Genomic DNA, 12,295 nt, shown 5'->3' on the forward strand with positions numbered 1-12,295 from the left:
CCACTTAGCTTGTTTTGCTGTAGGTACAGTATATCACTAGAAAATAGCAGAGAATTTATATTTTGGATTTGCTAATAAGAAATTGGTTTGATTTCAATTTAATTGCTACCCAATCTATATGTATAGTTATAGATTTGTACGCCATAATATTGTTAACTAAAATACACAGAAGAATTGTATATAAATTACATTTGGTTTGAATTGTTTAGATACCATTCTGTTTAGGATTACAACTGTGTGTAATTTCTCCTTCCCTTTGTGTTGCTTTTGTGCTCAAATTAATGAGCACATGTCACCTACACAGGAAAAATATATAACACCATGATTTGAAAAAAATTAAGATGATTTATCTGATAGCAAATAAAGACGCCTAATCATCTCTGCAGAATAACTTCTGTGAATCCCCAAACTGTTGTTTATCATTAGAAATTTGAGTTGGAAGTGTTGCAACACTTTTTGTTGTCAAAATTTCAAAAAAAAAATTTACTATATTTTATGATAAATTGTTACTACATATCTTCTGACATTATCATCATTATCCTTAGCTTTTTAACTGTCCATTTTGTTAACATTAGTGAGTAAAACACTTCTGAATTTTATGCCTCTCTTACTCCAGTACCTATAGAACATAGCAATTAGTACTTTGTGCATATGAGAGAGTAGATCTCGGTGTTTAGTTGGGGGGGACAGGAGGGTGGAAAAGTATGATTTTCATTAGTATTTTAATTTTTTCCATTATGCTTTTTCTAAATAAATTACTGCTCACATCCTTTAAAACTGAGATCTGTGCTGTACTTTGATCAGTTTAGATATGTATTTGAACACCCTGAACTTTGGTGAAATTCGCACTGGATTCTGATGCAAACTTCATCACTGACCCCAATCTCTATAATAAGTTGAATCAAAACTCCAGATGCAAGCATTTCCAGACTCTGTGAAAGTTGACATCTGTGTCCTAATTTAAACTCTGCCTGAGGCCCTCTTCTACCTAAGCAACACCATTCTCAAGGCTGTTGTAATGTCATTGGCTGTAAGCAGAATCCTCATTTACTTCAGTGTGGTGTTCTGCTTAAAACTGATAACATGATATGGCTCTAAATCGCAATTGCCTGCTCCTATTCTGCAGAGAACTGTCCTGTGTTGTACTGTTATGTACTTTCCTTTCCACAGTACAATCAGCCATGCAGGGCGGAATTAACGCAATCTAGTGCCTCTATGGATCTGCCCTGTGCTGTGGCTCCGCCCTTACTTGCAGTGGCAGCAGGATTCAGAGTTAAATTGAATGAAGTATTGTTTAAGGGTGTGTGCAGACCGAGACAAACGTTAGTTAAGTCAATTCATATTTTCATTGCATACGTGCAGGGGTGCTGGAACAATTGTTATAGTGGGCTGCTGAGAGCCATTTAACCACACTGTAAGCCCTGTATTTACAGAAACGCTTCACTTAAAGTCATCCCAGTCAATGTTCTTGTTATTAATCAATTAGGGAATATGCTGGTTTAAAGCTGTGCAATGCTTCCCTGCTTAGTCCACTGCTTGCAGGAAGAGCAGCCCATTTCAGCTAGCTGGTGCGGGGCTTGGAACCAGGGTGGATCAGTAGCCCCCCTATCAGCCCCCACTATCAGTTCCCGGCTCCCCTAAGTTCCCTGTGCAGCAGCTGCCCAGCAGGCTATCAGTTGCCAGCATTGAGCTGTCCCTCCCTCACTGCCATGTGCTGCTCCTGCCCTCTGCCTTGGAGCTGCTCCCAGAGACTTCTGCTTGCTGTAAGGGAGGAGGAGGGAGGTGGGGTGCTAATGTCAGGGTGTCCCCCTCCCTCCCCCTTTCCTGCATCCTGCTTACCTCGTTTCCATAGAGCAGGGGGACACATGACAGGGTTCAGGACCGAGAGAGCTTCCAGGCAGCAGCTGTGGTCTCAGCAAGCTGATCTAATTAACAAGGCAGTGTACTTAAGACTGGGGTCAGCTACTTAAAGGGGAAATGTGCATCTCTCGCTCTGACACACAGTGTATGTCTCTGTCTGCTATGCTTTCTCCCCTCCCTCCATGTCTGCTGTCTTGTAGAGTGAGGCTACATTAACAACCAGTTAACCCTTGAGGGCTCAGCCAATTGCTAGTTCATCATTTAGCAGTAAGGCATTCCCTGCGAAATAGCCCACCTGCTGACTTCACCACCTCACCCAGCTTCATAATCATCATCGCCGTGTACCAATATTAAATTGTTTGTTTAAAACTTATACTGCGTGTATGTGTGTGTATGTATGTATATGCATATATAGTCTTTTGTCTGGTGAAAAAAATTTCCCTGGAACCTAACCCCCTCATTTACATTAAATCTTATGGGGAAATTGGATTCACTTAGCATCATTTCACTTAGTCTCATTTTTCAGGAATATAACTGCAATGTTAAGTGAGGAGTTACTGTAATGGAAATCACTTCAAGCCTAGCACAATGGGGTTCCAGTTCTAAATGGGATGTTTGGGCACTAATCACCATCATCATCATTAATAATAATACCTAGCTCATAAATAGTGCTTCTCAAAGCACTTTATAAAGGTCAGTATCATTATCATTTTACATATGAGGAAACTGAAGCATAGAGAGGAAATGACTTGCCCATGGTCACCCCAATAATCCAGTGGCAGAGCCAGGAATAGAACTCAGTCCCAGGTCAATGCTCTGTCCACTAGGCCACATTGTCTCCCCATAACACAAACACTAACATTATACAAATATTGGCTCAGTTTTAGAAAAGCAGCTAAGCATAACCTGGAATTTATCTGGAATTGCAACTTTTCTGAGATGTTTTATCCCCTGTTTCTGAGAAATAGTGGTATTCCAAAAGAGAGAGGATAGTCCATCTGGATCATTGCATTGTAGATTCCATTTCTTTTTGCGTAGACTGCTCTAGAACAATAATTTTCTAGATTTTCAGGATTCTTAGATTAGCAACACTTCAAACAAAGTTGAAATCCACACTATAAAACTCCTGTAGTTTGGTAGAAAAGCCGCCAGGTTTTTATGTATTTTTATGAGTTAAATGTGTGAGAACCGTATGTAAGCAGAGAATGACTGGATAATGAACTGGCTAAACCATTCTGGCCAAATTTTTCCCGAGGAAGACACGCAATATGGATTTCAGTCCAAAATTGATAACGTTTGACAAAGTTAGAATCAACTGAAAAGGAGGTTTTATGATAATGAAGTATTAGACAGCCTTAATAATAGGTGGTGCTACCAGATCTTCCTACAATAACATGTGCATATGCATAAATGTTAACAAAATATACCTGCAAAAATCACTGAAAGTGAAATTGAAAATGATGTCAGGACATTGACTTCTAATGGTGTAAATTAGGATTAGCGAATTTGGCTTTTATAAAAGTTGGCAAAGTATTGGCTTCATATGTAAGATGAGTGGCAAAGTACACCAGGGAAAGCAGCCTTCCCAAACCTCCATAGTCCACAAAGCAGTATTAGTTTAGTCAGCAATGTTTGAAACACCTTGTAATTTAGAAATGATGAATACATTTACCTGTAAAGGTGAGTCCTTGAGTCTTGATCAGGTCTAACCTCTGGCAAAGCAGTTTGCTGGGGGGATCGATACTGGAATGCAAAGCCTTTCCTCTATACCTTGACTTTTCAAGTAAAGCTCAGGTTGGAAGTGAAAACATTGTGATGTATGATAGATGTTTGATGGCTTGTGTAAAAATAAGTTGGTAGTTCATGGCATAGAGTCCACATCACAGGCCAAGTAATATATTAAACCAAAATGGGAGTGGAACTAATGGGTAGGGAAACAGGAGGGAAATGTGATCAAAATAATAAACTGAAGCAAATCCCTAGAAAATTTTCAATAATTAGAGGGGACTTTTGAACTAGAATGAGGCCTGGTCCGCACTGGGGGAGGGGGAATTGATCCAAGTTACGCAACTTCAGCTTCGTGAGTAACGTAATAGAAGTCCATGTACTTAGATCTATTTACTGTGGTGTCTTCACTGTGGTAAGTCGAAAGCTGATGCTCTCCCATCGACTCCGCCTGTGCCTCTCAACCTGGTGGAGTATCAGTCGACAGGAGAGTGCTCGGCGGTCGATTTATCATTTCTAGACTAGACACGATAAATCGACCCGCACTAGATCGATTGCCACCCATCAATCCAGTGGGTAATGTAGACAAGCCCGGAGGGAAAGATTTGGAAACTAATTTTATGGCACAGGATGGTGGTAATTTGGGCCAAAAATAATTGTTGAATTATTTATAATAATTTGTAGCTGTAATTATTAACCTATTGCCTGAAAATTAAAATTCAAATGAAATATTTATTGAGAGTGTGAATAATACTAACCATGTGTTACAGTGCTGTACCCCAGAACAGGCCCCTTAGAAATGCCTAGATAGATTAAATATATGAGATGCATTTGCAGAAAAGATTTTGAAAATAATTGAATTATATTTTCTAAATAAAATAACCTTTTGCAGTGTGTCATAGGTGTTTATGTATAGAGTCAGAGACTAAACAGCCACAGTGCACAAAACATATTAAATATTTTTAGCTCCTGGTTTATGTAAACATCTTGTTGGGGTTAGATGGTAATTTTAAAAGCTACTAGAGAGATCTGAACAACGGCATAAAAAGAATCTGCAGTGTCAAAGACAACAGATAGCTATTGTACAAATCTTCTTCCATATCAAAGATTGCTTGCTTAAATGATCACCTGGCTACCAAGAAAAAGGCAAAGAAGATAGCTAATATATAGCTTTCTGAATAGGTTATTGACATGAAAGGAAACACTTGTAAACACTTCAAGAATGTTTGGAAGGCCAGGTGAGTTTCAGGAATGAATATGAATATCATTTATATATGTTGGCTCTGATTCTCCCCTCTTATGCTGATGTTTAGCTGATGTAACACTACTGAAGTCAACAGATTTACATCAGCCTAAATGACAAAAGAGTCAGGACTGTCATTCTTGAATCTGCCCTTTTGAAAAGCATGACCTCAAAATATTCTGTGTGAAATCTAGGCAGCAAGCTATATACTAGATTGTTCTTTTATTTCCATCTGAACATTCAGCTTTTGGTTTGGGAGAGAGTCTCAGATCTGCAGTTCTGCTGACAGTAGTCAGTTTTCAACTATTACAGAGATACCTGTGTCTCAACACAAGCTATGCTTTAGTCAACCATAAGTCAGTACAGGGGAAACTGTAAATTTAATGGCCTGTTATATACAGAAAGTCAGACTAGATGATCTGCTGGTCTATTCTGGCCTTAAACTCTATGAATCTATGTATGGGATTACATTTACACTAGGTGTATGTTTCCTGCAATATGTTTTGTTTTCATTTCTTGGGACCTAGTGGAGATTCCTGGTTGTATATTTCCATGGAAATGTTCTGATTTTCTTCAGGTTGCTCTAACCAGCAACACTTTGCGCTTGGCCCCAAGATTGGATAACTGCAATGCAAACAATTCCTCATCAGATATAGCCCAGGATTTGGCCCTTTGTAAGGAAAGCAGGAAATGGACATAGTCCATGATGTGCAACATGACCAAGTTCATATTGCAACCTCAATATTATATTAACATAGTTTATTTAATTTGTTAGATGTTCTAAATAAATAAAAGGGAAAATGAAACAAAGAAAGGAAAGAGAATAAAGCTACTGATGCAGACTTTCTAGAGGCACAACCTAGTTTCTCGTAACTACCACATTACTGCCTCTAGGAAGCAAGCATTCCTTTAACTGCATTTCCAGTTGGACGAGTGCAAGTACTGGAAACACAGTATTAATGCTTCTTTTAAATCTGCTGGATTCACTGATCTCATATTTTAAAATAAACAAACCAAGCAGAATTGAAGTAGAGAATAAGCAGATAGAATTGGAGTGAGGAGAATTCTGTGCAGAGGTAACAATCATGCAATCCACCATATTTTGCCTCTTGACTCATTTTGAAAAGTGGACTCTCCCCACTCTGTAGCAGCAGTCCTGATCTGATGATTAAGCCTGAACTCAACACTCAGAAACAAAGTGGTCACAAGCCCTTTAAGATATGCAGAATGTCTGTTGTTTAAGCATAAAAATCACTTGCGCCTGAAAGAGTTAAAATAACCATGACGGATGAAGCTTGTAACAGATTTGTTTATCTCTTCACACAAGTCCTCATCCTACAGCTTGCACAAGGTGACTGCGTTATGTGACTACTGATAACCAAGCAGAGGTTTTGAGCAATTGATGGTTGTCATCTTTAGGATTTATTTATTTATTTATTTATTTTAACAGAAATGAGCCAAGCGCTGATGTGTTCTCCACCAGTGCCGTAGGGAATTCAGAAAAACTTATTGTGAATGTCACTAGTGAGTTACCTTTTGGAATTTACCATTCTTTATTTCAGCAGGTGGAGAAAGCTGCTATGGGAGATTTGATTTTGACAAATAGGGAAGAACTAGTTGAAAATTTGAAAGTGGAAGGCAGCTTGGGTGAAAATGATCATGAAATAACAGAGTTTCTGGTTCTGAGAAATGGTGGGAGGGAAAATAGCACAATAAAGACAATGGATATCTAGATGGCAGATATTAACAAACTCAGGGAGTTGGTAGGTAAGATCCTTTGGGAAGCAAGTCTAAGAAAAAAAATAGTTCAAGAGAGTTGGCAGTTTTTCAGAGTCATTATTAAGGAATGAGAGTTAATTATCCCACTGCATAGGAAAGATAGGAAGTAGGACAAAAGACCTTCCTGGCTTAACCAGGAGATCTTCAACGATCTGAAACTCAAAAAAAAAAAAAAAATTGTGGATAGTAGATGTGGTATATCTTGACTTCAGTAAGGCTTTGATAATGTCCCACATGATCTTCTCATTAACAAACTAGGGAAATACATCCTAGTTGGAGTTACTATAAGGAGAATGCATAACTGGTTGGAAAACTGTACTCAGAGAGTAGTTATCGATGGTTCACAGTCAAGCTGGGAAGGGCATATTGAGTGGGATTCTACAGGAAATGGTTCTGGATCTTCATCAGTGATTTAGATAATGGCATAGAGAGTACACTTATAAAGTTTGCGGATGATACCAAGCTGGGCGGAGTTGCAAGTGTTTTGGAAGATAGGATTAAAATTCAAAATGATCTGGACAAACTGGAGAAATGGTTTGAGGTAAATAGGGTGAAAGTCAATAAGGATAAATGCAAAGTACTCCACTTAGGAAGGAACAATCAGCTGCACACATACAAACTGGGAAATGACTGCCTAGGAAAGAGTGCTGCGGAAAGGGATCTGGAGGTGATCGTGGCTCACAAGCTAACTATGTGAGTTAACAGTGTAACACTGTTGCAAAAAAGCGAACATCATTTTGGGATGTATTAGCAGGAGTGTTGTAAGCAAGACAAGAGAAATAATTCTTCTGCCCTATCCCGGGTGGATTAGGCCTCAGCTGGAGTATTTTGTCCAGTTCTGGGTGCCACATTTTAAGAAAGATGTGGACAAAGTGGATAAAGTCCAGAGAAGAACAACAAAAATGATTAAAGAAAAGGCCCGAAAATGTAACGATGAGGGAAGATTGAAAAATTGAGTTTGTTAGTCTGGGAGAAGAGTAGACTGAAAGGCGACGTAAAGCAGTCAAACTATTGGGAAAACTGTAAACTCAAGAGAGTAGTGTTATCGATGTGGTTCACATAGTCAAGATGGGAAGGGCATATTGAGTGTGTATTTCTACAGGGAATATGGTTCTGGATCTTCATGCAGTTGAGTTTTTAGAATGAATGGCATATGATGAGAGTACACTTATTAAAAGTGTTGCGGATGATACCTGAAGCTGGGCGGGAGTTGCAAGTGGTGTTTTGGAAGATCCTAGGGATTAAAATTCAGAAATGATCTGGGACAAATCTGAGAGAATGGTTTTGAGGGTAAATAGGGTGATAGACGTCATTTAAGGATGAATGCAAATAACTGTACTTCAACGCCCAAATCCCCAAGGTCTTAGGGAAGGACAATCAGCGACTGCACACATAACAAACTGGGAAATGACTGCCTAAGAAAGAGGTGGCTGCGGAAAGGGATCTGGAGGTGATCGTTGGCTGCAACAACGCTAATATGTGAGTTAACAAGTGTAACACTGTTGCAAAAAAGCGAACATCATGTTGGGAGTTTGTACTTAGCAGGAGTGTTGTAAAAGCAAGACAAGAGAAATAATTTCTTGCTGCCCTTATCCGGTGGATATAGGCCTCCAGCTGGAGTATTTTGGTCATGCTCTCTGGGTGCCACATCATTTATAAAGATGTGGAGAATATGTGTTCGAACCGAAGTGATAAGTCGCAGAGAAGGTAAAACAACAAAATGATAAAAGGCCCAGAAAATGTCTAATAACTGATGAGCGGATCAAGATTGAAAAATTGAGTTGCTGTTAGTTCTGGGAGAAGAGTAGACTTGAAAGGGACGTAGCAGTTTCAACCTACATAAAAGATTTGGTTATGAGGAGGAGGGAGAAAAATTGTTCTCTTTAACCTCTGGAGGATAGGACGAAGAAGCAATGTGTTTAATTGCATAGGCAAGGGAAGTTTTTATAGGTTTGTAACATTATAAAAAAAAAAAACTTCCTAAACCGTGTTGAGGGCTGGATGAAGCAACTTGAATATAATTTCCCGGTGAGGTTGTGGAATCTCCATCCATAGGAAGATTTTTAAGAGCAGGGTTGTCATAAACAGATTAGTTAAGGGTTAATGTTTTGTTTTCACCTGTAAAAGGTCCCCTTGTTAACAAACTCAGTGAACCTGGAACACCTCGACCTGCCAGGTGCACTCCTATCCGCGAGACAAGATACTTCCTCAAATTTCTAGTGGTGGAGGGCAAGTCTTTTTTGTGTGCCCAATATGGTTTTCTACTTTTATTTGTCTTGTTCCTTTGTTCTTTTGTCCAATGTTCTCTCTGGGTTCTTGAGAGGGACAAGACATGTATAAGCAGATTCCGTCACAATCTTTTCTGAAAAGTCTCTTCTGTTCTAATTTTAGTTAATGTATCAGGATAAAGGGCAAGGTTTTAGTCTTTTTAAGATTGATTTTCTTTATTTGCCAAATCTGGTAGTTTGCGGATAGTATTTTAATTTGTATTGGTGCGGGGAGGGGAGGTTCTCGCTCTAGTGTCTATAAGCTGAAAGACCCTTAACTATTACATCTGATTTTACAGAGCTTTCTTACTTTTTTTCTTTTCTTTTATTAAAGCTTTTCTTTTTAACAGACCTAATTGATTTTTCCCTCTTATTTAGGCTAGGCTATATAGAGTCCTTTGCTACTTCACCAGGGAATTGGTGGGAGATCCCTGGGGTCGGACGTGGTGGAGGTGAGAATTAACCCCTCTGTAGTGTTTAAGATTCAAGGAGTTTTGATTGATCAACAGTGATCTTCCAGGCGGTAAATCCAGGTGAGGGGAGAGCTTTGGGAGAGGCAACGGTGGGAATGTGGGAAGGGTTTTACTTTCCTTTGTCAAGATCAGTGGATCTGGGTGATTGCCTGTCCAGGAGAATTGGGGAGACCAGAGTATACCAGGCACTCCAAGTCCTGGTTGGTGGCAGCCTACAAGATCTAAGCTGGTACTTAAGCTTAGAGGAATTCATGTTGGTACCCCATTTTTGGACTCTAAGGTTTAGAGTGGGGAAAGAATACCATTACAGCAGGTTAGACAAACACCTGTCAGGGATGGTCTGAATAATCCTTAGTCCCGCCTTGAGTGCAGAGGACTGGACTAGAAGACCTCTCAAATTCCATTCCAGGTCTATGATTTTATGACAAGGATCAGTATTGCCAAAAATGGTATTTAGATAGATTTCTGCTGGCTACATACCTGTGTGTATGCATAACTTGCATTGTAAATTACTGTGTCATATGGTAGTAACATAAATTGTGATTTTGGCCAAATCACTCTGCTTTTGTTCAAACTACAGCCGTGTTTGGAGATTTACCATCACTCACATGGAGCATATTCAGTTCTAATGATCTGCAGATTTTGAAGGATGTAAAAGTATGTGCAGACCACTTGCTCAGCAAAGGCTTTTGGCAGTCCCAATAAAATACAGATCATTCCAGTTTTTGGAAATATCCAGTGTTGATCTATGTGCACTAACTTTAAACAAGATTTAAATGTTACTGGTTTCTGTTGAGTACAGAGTTTTGCAATGTTTTAAATCCACACATTATTAATATGATTTTTTCTGTGTAGGACACAACTGTTCATGTATTTAAGGCAAAGACAACTGAAAAAACAATAAAATACAAACATATCTCTTTTTCCTTATCCTTAGTTAATTTGCTAGTAATCTTAGTGTTCCATAGATTCTTCTTTCAAAAATATTTTAATAATTTTTATAACTAACAATTATGAATGTCACGTTGTGTTATGTCTGTTTTAAAGTATGAATTTCTAAGTCTTTAAAATATAGTGTCCTTTGCACTTTTTTGTTATAAATTAAAATTTGGAAGATGTCGTAGAATACTTAGGAAGAAGAATGCTTTCAGATTTCTGTCTGGAACTTTGGCAGAATTGAAGAGGAGACTTTCCCTAGGGAGTCTGTCCCAGTTTTACATAAAACTGCTGAGGCAGGACTTTGGGCCTCTCCCTCTGCCCTTTATATACATGGGTGCATCTCCCATTACCTCGATGTTGATTATGTTCAGTAGAGGTTCTTATTACTTACTTTTAATAGTGTGTCTTAGGGCATTAACTAATAACACTTGCAGTTAACTGGAACACTATAGAAGAAAATTTTACAGTGGCTTATATATTACTGTTATATATAACTAGCTTGGAAATCAGGGTTCCGATCCCAGTTTCAGATCCCAGCGTTCTGATCTCATTACTCCATTGAAATTCCCACTAACATTGTTACGAGTTTTGCCTGAGTAAGGGGAGCAAGATCAGTCTTTTAAGGGATAACTTTACAGAGATGTATTTTTTACAATGATGTGTTCCTAGCTGCTGTTTTTTTAACCCTTGCTCAATGAAGTTAACAACTCAGAATTAAGCTTTGAAATCTCTTAATAATGGATACATTGTGTGTGTTTGTAGGCAATATTTTTCTGTGACTGTGAGGATGAATATATGGGTGCTTTCTGTGAAGAATTTAACGCCTGTCAAAGCCGGCCCTGCCAGAACAATGGAACCTGCACTGATGTAACACAAAAATATGATGGGAAAAATTTCACCTGCACTTGCCCTACTGGTATGTTTTATGTGGTGCTTTGAATAATATATTTCTGTTTTAATATTCTGTGCATATCTTTTGCAATACAGTGCTTTCTGTATCTTTAGCGAGAGGAAGAGAAGCAAGGGGGAAGAGGATACACAAACATAGGGGCTAGTGCTACAAAGACCACTAGATGTAGGTCTTACTGTTGCGAGCATTGTCCCAGTCAATGAAACTACTCACAGCTGTAAGAATTACACACAACAGGAAGAGTCTGCAGAATCGAGGCTCAGACTTTGCTGCCTAAAACTGTCATGTTATTTGCTTTTCGGTACACCCTTGAAATTGTTCTCTTTTTGAGTAACTGACTTTAAGTGGTAGACATTTTGCCTCTCAGACTAGTCAAATAGAAGATATTTCTATACAAACCGTGCAGCTGATGGATTGTTTATACAATTAATTTAAAATAAAATTTTGCAAAAATGTTATAAAATGCAAAAAGCTTAATTGAGTAATTCATGGTTTGGCTAATGATCAAATGTATGTTTTAAGTTGGTTTGAAATTGCTTTATGAGCATTTGTTTTTTAACACTTGATCAAATGAATATTGGGATCTTAATTAGAATTAAAATTAAACTAAATATGATGGTCATAGCTGAATGCCAGAGGGTAACTTCATGTAATTACTATTCTGTGCGGGAGGAAAATCCTTTTTACAGAATTGGAATGATTGAAAATGTAATGCTTTCATGTCTGACATTTCAAAGGCACTAAGTTCATTGCATAGTTCTTAGACAAACCACTTCAATAGGCATTTTCCAAAATTCTTTTGATTAGTTTTAAATAAAAAGCAGACTGGAATAAAATTAACAGCAACATTCAGTAGTTTATTTTCACTTCTTATAAACATTTTACAACACATTTTCAACTCTAGTGTAGGAAACAGGAATGATCTATTGGCTGTTGATATATCAGATTATTTTTTAGAGCACCTAATACTGAGAAGAATGAAAGTGGAATTGTCTGAAAAAGGAGGAGATAACAGAGGGGAAGGAGAGATTAATATTAGAAGTGGTTAAAAGTGGCTAGTTTTATAAAATGTAGGCTAAATGTTAAAGTCAGTGTTGTG

General features: G+C 38.3%; 1 protein-coding gene across 1 annotated transcript in view; it reads left to right on the forward strand.

Annotated features, from left to right (window-relative positions):
* Positions 1-12,295, forward strand: part of DNER (delta/notch like EGF repeat containing) — a 298,336-nt gene that overhangs the window by 209,791 nt on the left and 76,250 nt on the right. Inside the window, 1 exon segment of the mRNA XM_075068501.1 lies at positions 11,049-11,202. Within this exon segment, the coding sequence (XP_074924602.1) occupies positions 11,049-11,202 (154 nt within the window).

Source organism: Chelonoidis abingdonii, chromosome 8 (assembly GCF_003597395.2).
Source record: "Chelonoidis abingdonii isolate Lonesome George chromosome 8, CheloAbing_2.0, whole genome shotgun sequence".
Classification (NCBI taxonomy): Eukaryota; Metazoa; Chordata; order Testudines; family Testudinidae; genus Chelonoidis; species Chelonoidis abingdonii.